This window comes from Eriocheir sinensis, chromosome 27, assembly GCF_024679095.1.
Source record: "Eriocheir sinensis breed Jianghai 21 chromosome 27, ASM2467909v1, whole genome shotgun sequence".
In the NCBI taxonomy this organism is placed as follows: domain Eukaryota; kingdom Metazoa; phylum Arthropoda; class Malacostraca; order Decapoda; family Varunidae; genus Eriocheir; species Eriocheir sinensis.
In genome coordinates, this window is record NC_066535.1 from 10048405 (window position 1) to 10060904 (window position 12500).

At 43.6% G+C, this 12500-nt stretch overlaps 2 protein-coding genes across 2 annotated transcripts in view; both read left to right on the forward strand.

Moving 5' to 3' along the window:
- LOC127004116 (trithorax group protein osa-like) overlaps positions 1-12500 on the forward strand; it is a 278016-nt gene that overhangs the window by 29923 nt on the left and 235593 nt on the right. The gene's annotated exons all lie outside the window — the stretch shown is intronic.
- The window catches only part of LOC127004117 (uncharacterized), a 2467-nt gene continuing 1188 nt past the window's right edge, over positions 11222-12500 (forward strand). Inside the window, exons 1-2 of the mRNA XM_050871503.1 lie at positions 11222-11500; positions 11943-12500. The exon at positions 11943-12500 is cut by the window's right edge and continues 1188 nt beyond it. Coding sequence (XP_050727460.1) covers positions 11348-11500; positions 11943-12500 — 711 coding nt within the window. The 5' untranslated portion in view covers positions 11222-11347. The remainder of the gene's footprint in view (positions 11501-11942) is intronic.

Here is a 12500-nt window from a genome sequence, read left to right on the forward strand (position 1 = left end):
AAAGGTAAGATAAAAGATAAGAGAGATTAAGTAAGTTGAAGAAGAAAAGCAAAAAAAAAAAGAAGAAAGAGGAAGATAAGGAAATAGGAGAAAGTATCAGAAGAAATAAGGGAACAAAAAAAATGAGATAAAGAAAAGAGAAGCAAAATGTCCATAGAAAAGGAAACTAAGAAAAAATAACTTGAGGAATAAAAGAAGAGGAAAGAGGAAGATGGTGGATTAAAAGAAGCAAGAAAACCACACAATAAAAGGAAGAAAAAAAAAGAGGACACGGAAGTAAAGAAGACAAAGAAGAAGAAAGAAGGAAGGACAGAAAAATAAAGTGGAGAAAAAAATCGGTAGAGGAAATTGAAGAAAAAATAAGTTATTGAAGAAAAGAAGAAAATAGAAGAGGAAAGAAGAGATAGAGAAAAAAATAGAAGAAAAAAGAGAAGAGGAAAGAGGAGAGATAGAGAAAAAATGAAATAGAAGGAAAGAAAACGAAGCCCATGGTCACAAAGAAGTCACTCACTGTTCCTCCGTTTCATTCAAGTATTTGGTTCTCTAAGGTGAAGAAGAGGAGGAGGAAGAGGAAGAGGAGGAGGAAGAGGAAGAGGGGGGGAGGGAGCATCATCAATCGCCTTGCTACTTGAATTCAAACACTGACCAGGAAGTAGGAATAGAAGGAGTGACTGAAGGGAAACTGTGTGTGTGTGTGTGTGTGTGTGTGTGTGTGTGTGTGTGTCCTTATTCAATATCCGCTTTTCCTCCTCCTCCTATTCCTCCTTCTGCTCCCTATCTGATTTTACTCCTCCTTGTGTGTCCCTACTTCTGTGTATCTTTATCTTACTTTCTTTTTTCCTATCATTTAAGCTCTACATATTTTTCCTTTTTCCTCGTCTTCATCTTCATCCCTACCGCGGTTTTCCCATTCTCTTCTCCTACCTCCTTTCTCCTTTCCTTCCTTTTGCTACAAGATTTAAACTGCCATATCTCTCCGACTTTCTCCTACTTTTCTTCTTTATTCCTGTGTTCCCTTCCCTTCCCTTTCCTTCCTTTCGCTACCATATTTAAACTGACATTTCTCCGACTTTCTCCTCATTTTCTTCCTCCTGCCTGGGTTCCCTTTCCTTCACTTCCTTTCCCTTTCCTTACTTTCGCTATACTGTATTTATACTGACACATTTCTCCCATTTTCATCTCCTTTTCTTCCTTATTCCTGTATTCTCTTCCTTTCTCTTCCCTTTCCCTCTTTTCGCTTCCATATTTAAACGGACATATTTCTCCCATTTTATTCTCCTTTTCTTCCCTATTCCTGGGCTCCTTTCCCTTCCCTTCCCTTTCCTTCCTTTCGCTGACATATTTCTCCCATTTTCTTCTCCTTTTCTTCCTTATTCCTGGGTTCCTTTCCCTTCCCTTCCCTTTCCTTCCTTTCGCTGACATATTTCTCCCATTTTCCTCTCCTCCTTGTCTTCCTTATTCCTGTGTTCCCTTCCCTTCCCATCCCTTTCCTTCCCTCTCCTTACTTTCCTACAATCTTCCTTACCTTCCTTTTGCTTTACTATATTTAAGACTGACATATTTTTCCTTTTATTCTCTCTTCGATTCATCCTTACCTTTGAGTTCCCTTCCCTTCCCTTCTTCTCTACCTTTCATACTTACCTTCCCTTTACTCTATTAGGACAGACATGAATCACCTATTTTTTTTCCTCCCCCTCCTCATGTTCCTTACCTTACTTCACCTCGCCTTACCTTGCCTTACCTTACTTTACCTCGCCTTACCTTGCCTTACCTTACATTCGTCCTGCTTCCATATTACATCTCATTTTTCTATTCCTCCTCATCCTCCCTACCTTACTTAACCTTCCTTTGCCTTATCTTCCTTCTTCCCTTCATTTTGCTCCCCTCACCTCAACAGAGAGAGAGAGAGAGAGAGAGAGAGGTGAGAAGGGGAGGGGTGAACTTTTAATAATACAAGACAATTACAAATATGAAAGAAAACAATGTAATTATAAATCCCTTTGCAGAGAAGATGACAAAGGAAACAATTTATCGACGTGTCATTATTATTATTATTATTATTATTATTATTATTATTATTATTATTATTATTATTATTATTATTATTATTATTAGTGTTGTTGTTGTTGTTGTTGTTGTTGTTGTTGTATAATCGCTAGATAAGCCACATGTAAACAATATTTCTCTTTACAAAAAGGTTAACAGTTTCAGTCTGTGTGCGTGTGTGTGTGTGTGTGTGTGTGTGTGTGTGTGTGTGTGTGTGTGTGTGTGTGTGTCCCCTTCCTTGCAGTTTTTTTTTTCTTTTAACTTTTTTTCTTTCTTCGTTCCTTTGAAGATAATGCTGGAGTGGTCTCATTTCTCTCTCTCTCTCTCTCTCTCTCTCTCTCTCTCTCTCTCTCTCTCTCTCTCTCTCCGAAGCTGCAGCAGGGAATAAAAGGATTAACTTCATAAGAAAATATATATAAGAACGTGACCTTCCTTATATTACCTTCTTAATAATATAACCCTTGAATATACACGGCTTTTTTCTCTCTCTCTGATTTCTTATGTTTTCACGATATCTTTGTACTCTCTCTCTCTCTCTCTCTCTCTCTCTCTCTCTCTCTCTCTCTCTCTCTCTCTCTCTCTCTCTCTCTCACTGTTCCTTTTTTGCTTTCTTCTTCTATGTTGTGTTTTTTCGGAGTTAGTGTGTGCATGTGTGTTTGTTTGTTTGTGTGTGTGTTTGTGTATCTGTTGGACAAAGCTTGCAAGGGAGGAGACAGCAAGGCATAAATACACGTTGCTTCCTCTTTGTGTGTGTGTGTGTGCGTGTGTGTGTGTCAGGTTGGGTAAGAATGTTTTTCCGAGCTTGTGTCTTCTTTTTTGTTTCCCCTCCCAACTCTCTCTCTCTCTCTCTCTCTCTCTCTCTCTCTCTCTCTGCCTGACTTACTGACTAATTAATTGATTGACTGACTGACTGACTGGCTGGCTGGCTGGCTGGCATTTCATTCCCTCGCTTACTTCATTTCTTTCTTCCTTTTTCTCCTCTTCCATCTTCGTTTCCTCTTTATTTTCCTTCCTTTCCACTCTTTCTTTAGCTCCCATTACTATTTTTTTTCCTTCCCATCCTTTCCCTTCGTTTCTTTCTTTCCCTTTGTAAAAATTTTCACTCATTTCTACTTTTCCTTCCTCTTTCGCAGTCTACCCCCCCCTCCCTCTCTCTCTCTCTCTCTCTCTCTCTCTCTCTCTCTCTCTCTCTCTCTCTCTCTCTCTCTCTCTCTCTCTCTCTCTCTCTCTCTCTCTCTCTCTCTCTCACACACACACACACACAAACTCATCCCCTTTAACACCCACCTCTATCCTCCCTCCCCCATCCTTTCCTACCCTTCCCCTCTCCTTTCCCTTCCCTCTCTCTCCCTTTGTTTCCCCTCCTCCTCCTCCTCCCCCCATCTGGTCACTGCACCGACCTGGGTCACACATAAATGTTAACGGGGTTTTAATTAGCTCCGAAATGACCAGGGAACAGATAAATAACAGCTTGATATTTCCTATGATAGGCCGGGGGTATTAGCAGAGAGAGAGAGAGAGAGAGAGAGAGAGAGAGAGAGAGAGAATGGATGATAGATTTTATAAAGGGGAGGAGAGGTAAAGTAAGGAAGAGGCGAAAGAGGAAGAAAATCGAATGGGAGAAAGGAAGGGAAAGGGGGAATGGATGGAGAGAGAGAGAGAGAGAGAGAGAGAGAGAGAGAGAGAGAGAGAGTACTTTTGTTAACGTGTTGTGTTTATCTCAAGAGACAAAATCCGATTAACCCTGTTTGAAGAGAGAGAGAGAGAGAGAGAGAGAGAGAGACTGGAAGAGAAAATTATGGAAGTTTGCAGAGAGGAAAACTGGAAGAGAAAATTATGAAGGGAAGTTCGGAGAGAGAGAGAGAGAGAGAGAGAGAGAGAGCAGGAAAGAAGTAGTTAACCTAGACGAAGATCCAAACAACAACAACAACAACAATAACAACAAGAGCGCTACCAACACGAGTAGCGGATAAAAATATTAATTTAGCCGATGATTTGCGTTGCGTTGAGGCCGCGTCCGAAGGCTGGGCTGCGGGAACCGGCTTGAGGAAACTGTAAAGGCTTCAACTCCACTCCCTGACCCTATTTATCATATCCATTATCCTCAATAGACAGGAAGATAATGACAGAAAAAAGAGAGTAAGAGTAAGTGGTTTTTCTGTGTCTGGTTAAAGTAAGGGAGTAAAAATGTAATGTGTGGAGGAAGGTATTAAAGAGGAAGGCAAAACGGAGGCGATTCGGACGCGGCCCCAATGCTCGCTGTCCCAACCCCGGTACAGCGAACTCTCCCTCCATCCCTCCTTCCCTCCACTCCTCCTCCTCCTCCTCCTACACTCTGGACCCCGTTTGAGTGAATATTGACAGAGGCTTCCGTGGAGTAATACTTTGATTGGCGAGGACTGACAGGCGCGCTGGCTGGCTAGGGAAGGTAGGCCAGGCTAGACGGAGTTAGACCAAGCTAGGCTAGGCTAGGTCAGCGTAGACTAGGTTAGGTAAGGCTAGACGGTTTTTGGTTTATGTAGATTTGGCTAGACTAGGTTTGGTTAGGTTAAATTGGGCTAGACTAGGTTTGGTTAGGTTAAATTGGGCTAGACTAGGTTTGGTTAGGTTAAATTGGGCTAGACTAGGTTTGGTTAGGTTAAATTGGGCTAGACTAGGTTTGGTTAGGTTAAATTGGGCTAGACTAGGCTTGGTCAGGTTAAATTGGGCTAGACTAGGTTTGGTTAGGTTAAATTTGGCTAGACTTGGTTAGGTTAAGTTAGGTTAGGGTAAGCAAGCTAGCTCATTGGAATAGAGTAAATACTGTTACCTGTTATTATTATTATTATTATTATTATTATTATTATTATTATTATTATTATTATTATTATTATTATTTTAGTTTTTTATTATTATTGTTATTCTTATTCTTATCACTCGTTGTTATCCTTTATAATGTTGAAGGTGAAAGTGTGTGTGTGTGTGTGTGTGTGTGTGTGTATCGAGCAGTCACCCCGCAACCCTTAATAATAATAACACCCTTCCTCCTCCTCCTCCTCCTCTTCTTCTCCTCTTTCTCCCCCTCCTCCTCCTCCTGGCTTGTAATACTGAGCAACAACATTAATTTTGCAGACGTAGCAAACACACACACACACACACACACACACACACGTTTTCTTTTTCTTCTTCTTCTTCTTCTTATTATTATTATTATTATTATTATTATTGTGAACATCAACGAACATAACGATGCCCTTTCTTTTCTTTACATTACTTTAAGCTTTACCACTAATACCCGAGACAGGAAGGGTGAGGGAAGAGAGAGAGAAAGAGGGAAGGAAGAGGGTAATGGAGGGAAGGAAGGGAGGAGGAGGAGGAGAAAGGAGCAGGATTGATAATTAATAGCGAAATTCAATCTGGGAACTGCACTGGCGGAGGATTAAGTAGGCTGCCAGGAGGAGGAGGAGGAGAAGGAAGAAGAAGAGGAGGAGGAGGAAGAGAAGGAGGAGCTAGAGGTGTCGAGTTGATGGACTGACACTAATTATAATATTCGTTTCATTTTAATCCTCTCTCTCTCTCTCTCTCTCTCTCTCTCTCTCTCTCTCTCTCACACACACACACACACACACACACACACACACACACATTTTATTTCCTTTCTTCATTTTTTCTACGCCCTTTCTCTTCTGCCTCCTCCCCCCCACCCTTCTCCTCTTCCTCCTCCTCCTCCTCCTCCCTCCACTTTTTCTCTTCCTTTCCTCCTCTCTTTGTCTGACCAATATATTTCCTCCACCTAAGTATTTCCTTCCTCTTCCCTCTCCTCCATTCTTTCTTCTCCCTTTTTTCTCTCTTCATCACCAACGTCTTCCTCCTCCTCCTCCCTCCCTCCCTCCCTTTCAATCCCCTCATTTTCTGCGTCTATGATAATTTTGTCCTCCTCCTCCTCTTCCTCCTCCTCCGTCTCCTCCTCCTCCTCTTCCTCCTCTTTTTTTGCCATTTGCCATTCTCAACTCTCTCTCTCTCTCTCTCTCTCTCTCTCTCTCTCTCTCTCTCTCTCTCTCTCTCTCATCCCTAAATCTACTTAACGTCTCCCCCATCCTTCTCTCCCCTCCTCCTCCTTCCTCCTCCTCTTCTTCTTCCTCCTCCTCCTCCTCCTCCTCCTCCTCTTCCTCTTCCCTCCAACAAACATCTCATTGGGTGCTTCCCTCCTATCTTTCCTCCCCTCATCATTTGCTCCCTCCCTTCCGTCTCTTCCTCCCCTACTCCCCTCTTCTCCCCCTCTTCCTTGCCTCCTCATTCAGTTTCTTTCTTCCTCCCCTCCTTGCAACTCTTTAAATACACCTTATTCACCCCCCTTTCCTCCTCCTCCTCTGATTTTCCTTCCTCCCATCCCTCCATCTCCCTTCGTAAAAACTCTTCTCTCTCTTCTCTCCCTTCCTCTTGCCTTTCTTGTCTCCCTCGCTCTCTCTTCTCCTTAGCACCCTCTCCTTTATCCACTCTGACCTTTTTGCCTCTTCACCTCCTCCTCCTCCACCTCCTCCTCCTCCTTTTTCTCTTCCTCCAATACTCGATCGGACAAACTGGGGGCTTCCTCTTACTTTACTTTAAAACTACTTTATTTGTCTGTCCGGTGCATAGTTGAGGTTTTCCATTTCGTTATGTTCACCTTCACATAATAAATAATAGATAAAATAAATGAATAGTTCTTACCTATATGTTAAAGATGGGATAGTAATGGGGATTATTTGTTTAGGGACTGTAATTGATTCTTGGGTCTTTCTTTTATATATATTTTTGCGTTATTGTTCGTTAAGGAAGGATTGTAATTGTTTGTTGTTATTGTTGTTGTTGTAATAATAATTGTAGTGAATATATTTCTTGGGTCTTTCTTTTTTTGTATATTTTTGCGTAATTGTTTGTTAAGGAAGGTTGCTGTTTTTGGTATTCTAGTGTTTATGTTTTGTGTATTTTCTAGTTTTTATGTTGTTGATTTTCTTCCTTTCCCTCTTCCACCTTTTTTATCCATCCTTCCATCCTTCTTCCTCTTTTCGCGTGTCCATCCCTCCTCTCGTTTACTCCTCTTCCTCTTCTCATCCCATCCTTTCTTCTCTCTTTCCTCCTTCCTCTTCTCTGATCCTTCTCCCTTATTCTTGTTTCTCTTCGCATCCCTTCTTCCTTCCTTCCTCCTCTTCCCTTGTGCTTCCTTATCCTTCCTCTCGTTTATTCCTCTTCCTATTCTCATCCTTCTCTCTTTCCTCCTTCCCCTTCTCTGATCCTTCTCCCTTATTCTTGTTCCTCTTCGCATCCCTTCTTCCTTCCTTCCTTCCTCCTCTTCCCTTGTGCTTCCTTATCCTTCCTCTCGTTTATTCCTCTTCCTCTTCTCATCCTTCCTTCGCTCTTTCCTCCTTCCTCTTCTCTGATCCTTTTCCCTTATTCTTATTCCGCTTCGCATCCCTTCCTTCCTTCCTTCCTCCTCTTCCCTTGTGCTTTCTTATCCTTCCTCTCGGTTGTTCCTCTCTTTCTTTTTCCTCTTTCTCGTTGTCCTCCTCCTCGTCCTCGTCCATCTCATAACTTCTTATTTACCTTCTAACTAATCTTTCAACCTCTCCTTTTCTTCGCTTTCTTTCCCTAAATATAACTTTCTTTTCCCATCTCTCTCTCTCTCTCTCTCTCTCTCTCTCTCTCTCTTCCCTCCCTCCATCCCTCTAATCCACCAAACACCCAATTCTCTCTCTCTCTCTCTCTCTCTCTCTCTCTCTCTCTCTCTCTCTCTCTCTCTCTCTCTCGTGTAACAATATCTCAGGATAACGCCTGTCAGGGGAGCAGAGGGAGGAAAGGAGGGAGGGATGAATAGGAGGGAGAGGTAGAGAGAATGGGAGAAGGGAGGAGGGAGGAGGGAGAGGCAGGGAGGTTGGGAAAAAGAAAGAAGGAATGCATGGAGGAGGAGGAAGAGGAGGAGGAGAGTAAAGAAGACGAAGGAGGATATTTGTAAAGAAGATCAGAAGAGGAGGAGGGAAGGAAAGTGGAGTAGAGACAGGAGTAAAAAAAATAAACATTCCTCTTCTCTCTTCCTTCTTTCCTTCCTCCCTTCTCTTCCTTCTCTTCCTTTCTTCCTTCTTTCCTCCCTCCCTTCTCTTCCTTCTCTTCCTTTCTTCCTTCTCTTCCTCTCTGCCTTCCCTACTACTTCTCTTCCTTTCTTCCTTCTCTGCCTCTCTTCCTTCCCTACTACTTCTCTTCCTCTCTTCCTTGTTTTCCTCTCTTTCTTCCCTACTACTTCTCTTCCTTCTCTTCCTCTCTTTCTTCCTTACTACTTCTCTTCCTTTCTTCCTTCTCTTCCTCTCTTCCTTCCCTACTTCTCTTCCTCTTCCTTCTCTTCCTCTCTTGCTTCCCTACTTCTGCTCTTCCTCTCTTCCTTCTCTTCCTCTCTTTCTTCCCTACTACTTCTCTTCCTCTCTTCCTTCTCTTCCTTTCTTCCCTCTCTTCCTTCCCTACTACTTCTCTTCCTCTCTTCCTTCTTTTCCTCTCTTTCTTCCCTACTACTTCTCTTCCTTCTCTTCCTCTCTTTCTTCCTTACTACTTCTCTTCCTTTCTTCCTTCTCTTCCTCTCTTCCTTCCCTACTACTTCTCTTCCTCTCTTCCTTCTCTTCCTCTCTTTCTTCCCTACTACTTCTCTTCCTCTCTTCCTTCTCTTCCTCTCTTTCTTCCCTACTACTTCTCTTCCTCTCTTCCTTCTCTTCCTTTCTTCCTTCTCTTCCTTCCCTACTATTGCTCTTATTTTTCTTGTCTTCAACACATGCTTCTTATTACTTCTGCATAATTATATTGTTTTTTTTCTTTTCTCGTCCTTTTTCCCTCTCCTTCCTTTCCTACTTCTCTTTATTCCTTCCTCCTGTCTTCCCTTCAACATATATACCTTAGTTTTTTTGTATATTATGGTTGTTTTCCCTTCTCTTGTCCCTCTTTTCCTTTTTTCCTTATTCCTTTCTTCTTTCTTTCTTGCCTCCCCTTTATTTGCATTTTTTCTCTCTCCCCAAACCTTCCTCGCGTCCCTCTCTTCCCGTCCTTGCCTATTCCTCCCTTTCTTCCTTCTTTCTATTCTCCTTTCTTACAAAATCTTTCTCCGACATTTTCTCTCTTCTCAAAAATCATCTCGTCCCTCTCTGCCTTTCCTTCCCTATTCCTTCTTTCCTTTCCTCTCTCTGGTCTCCTTTCTTACCTCCCCCTTCTTTGCCCTTTTCTCTCCTCCCAAACCTTTCCCATCTGCTTCACCATCTTTATTTTCCTTCCCTTCTTCTCTCATGCTCGACTTCCTCTCTCTCTCCTTCCCTCCTTCCTCCCTTCTTTCCTTCTCTGTTTATTTTATCTCATTCTCCTGTTTGCTTTTTATATTTTCATACCACTGGATCTCTCTCTCTCTCTCTCTCTCTCTCTCTCTCTCTCTCTCTCTCTCTCTCTCTCATCCGGACCCGCACCTCTTTTTTTTACCTTTTTTTTTTTCCTTTTCCTCACGGTTCACATTTCTGTCCATTTGTTTTTATTGTTTTTTTTATTTCCTTTTGTACCGATTCTCTCTCTCTCTCTCTCTCTCTCTCTCTCTCTCTCTCTCTCTCTCTCTCTCTCTCTATTCTCCACCCCTATCCTCCTCCCTTTTCTCTACTTCTCTCCCTTCCCTTAATCCCCCTCCCTCCCTCTCCTCTCCCTTCACTCCTTCCCCTTTTCTCCCCCTCCCTCCTTCTCCTCTCCCTTCACTCCTTCCCCCTTTCTCCCTTACCTTATTTGATCTTTTGCCTTATTTATCCCATTCTTTCCTCCACCCTTTTCTATTATGAGCACCCCCCTCCCCCTTGCTCCCTCCCCTTCCCCCATCCCCCTCCTCCCCCCTCCTTACCTGTCCTCCCAGCAACCCGAACCCTCAGGGGAGATGTCGAGGATTAATTAGGTCACCCAGGTGTGTCCTCAGGTGTCCAGCAGTCCTCCTCCTCCTCCTCCTCTTTTTCCTTCTCTTCCTCTTTTTCTTCCTCCTCTTCCTCCTTTTCCTCTTCCTTCTCCTACCAGCTCTTCGTCCATCTACGCCTCCCATTCCCTCCTCCTCCTCCTCCTCTCGTATCTTATTTCTTCTTCCTCCTCCTTCTCCGACTCATCTTCCTCCTCCTCCTCCTCTTCTTCCACCCCCTCCTCCTCGTCTTCCACGGCCTGTTTATCTCCTTTGGGCATCTCTCTCTCTCTCTCTCTCTCTCTCTCTCTCTCTCTCTCTCTCTCTCTCTCTCTCTCTCTTCCAATTTTACTTTCACAAACTTTGAAATTCTTCAGCTACATTATCAGAGAGAGAGAGATTAGGATGGATGGCGAGAGAGGAACACACACACACACACACACACACACACACACACATACCTGACCTTTACCTCCCTTCCTCCATCTCTTTTTCCTCGTTTCACCTTTCTCTCTTTTCATTCCCTCCCTTCCCTCTCTCCCTCCCTTCCCACCCCCCACTTTCTCCCTCCCTCACTCCCTCCCCTCCGTCTCCTCTTTCCTCTTTCATTTCCACACGATTCCTGGGTGCCTCCTCTGCTTTTTCCTTCTCCTCTTTCTCCACTTCCTCCTCTTCTTTCTCTTCTTCCTTCTCCTCCTCCTGTTTGTCGTTTTCCTCCTTCGTTCTTTACGTTATTTTTTTCCGATATCGAAATTCTCGTCTGCTCTCTCTCTCTCTCTCTCTCTCTCTCTCTCTCTCTCTCTCTCTCTCTCTCTCTCTCTCTCTCTCTCATAGTAACGATTCCTCTCTTCCTATTTTATTCATATTTCTCACCATCCTCATCTCTCCCTTCTTCCCTCCCTTCATGTTTCTCTCCCTACCTGCGTCTCTCTCTCCCTCCCTCCCTGTTTCTCTCCCTGTCTCCTTCCCTCCCTCCCTGTTTCTCTCCCTCCCTCCCTTATCTCTGCGGGAGCTGTTGGGATGCTATTCTTGTTACTGTGGAGAGAGAGAGAGAGAGAGAGAGAGAGAGAGAGCGAGAGAGAGAGCAGGCACACCGAGTTTCGATTGGACCTGCGTCACCCCGCGCCCGGATAGGAGGAGAGAAAGTCACGTGACGCGGCAGCCATCTTGCCTCCGCGCCGCGCCCCTTTCCTCCCAGTACTAGAGCTGCAAGTTGGCGGACCCGCACGCTCGCCGCCAAGCATTCTAACCCCCCACCCCCCCCCCCGTCAAACGTTCCGCCCCTTTTAAGCGTTTCCCTGATCAACATACTGCCCCTTAGAAACGTTCCTCAAGCAAACGTTCTTCCTTGCAAATGTTCGGCTACTTTTAAACGTTCCTGGGCTCAAGATGGTGCGCTGTGCGGCGATGGGGTGTTCCAATCATACGGGATTGGGCAAGATCCTGCACAGGTTCCCGCGAGATCCCGAGAGGAGGAGGCAGTGGGAGAAGAAAGTCAACAGACGGAACTGGAGGCCGACGGACAGCTCCTATTTGTGTACGGTAAGCTGTGGTGTCGTTTAATCTTTGTTGTTTTCCTCTCCTTATCCTCCTTTTGTTTTCTTGCTTTTGTCCTCTTTGTTTTAATTTTGTCCTAATAATTTCTTTCTGATTGCCATTATTATCATTACCATTTTCTCTCTTTGTCCTGCCTTTATTTTTCTTCATATTTTCGTTATTGATTGTTATTTATTGTTATCATTATTTTTTTGGTCTAAATTCAAACTCACTAGTCACTTGACTTTTTTTTTAGAAAGTTAGGTATTTATATCTCAAATGCGAAACTATATGTATTTGTATTCAAAATATATATAGAGAGAATATAACAAAAGTATTTATGAAACTAAAGACTTGCTAAATATTTACGTCACTTATTTTTGTGCTGTCAACAATACAGTACTGACAGAATAGACACGTGAATGATACAAGTTTCTTTTCCCTCCAGGATCACTTCGAAGAGACGCAGTACGAAAACAGAAGGGCAGACAACTTGAGGAGGCTGAAAGCTTTTGCTGTCCCTACGATTTTCCCATCAACTTCTACCACCACCAAGACCACTTCTTCCGCTTCAAAATCTGGCTGGAAGACACAAAACCGTAGCACAGCGAAACGGAATTTGGACGATAACAAGACTACCGCTCATGATTCATCTCCGGCACCTCCGCCTTGTGTCTTTACCGAACACTCTTACAGCAACACAGACAACGAGGGGAGACTGGAAGGTATTCAGGAAGGTGCGTTCAGGAGCAGCGAGTGTGTTGCTGGAAATAGGTTTAAAATCGACAAGGTCTCGAAGCCGGATTTCACGAACGGGAATTCTTTCCCGCCCTCTGGACCTGTTCCTGATGCCTCCTTTTCTTTTTCCTCTTCTTCCTTTGGTTGCGTCTCCTCTCCAGCTTTTTCTTCATCTTTCTGCTCCGGTAAGGACGAAGAAGTGATAGTTAAGAAAGAAGAGGATTTCGACATTGACAGTGTTGATTCTGTTTCTGCTGCCTCTCCTTCT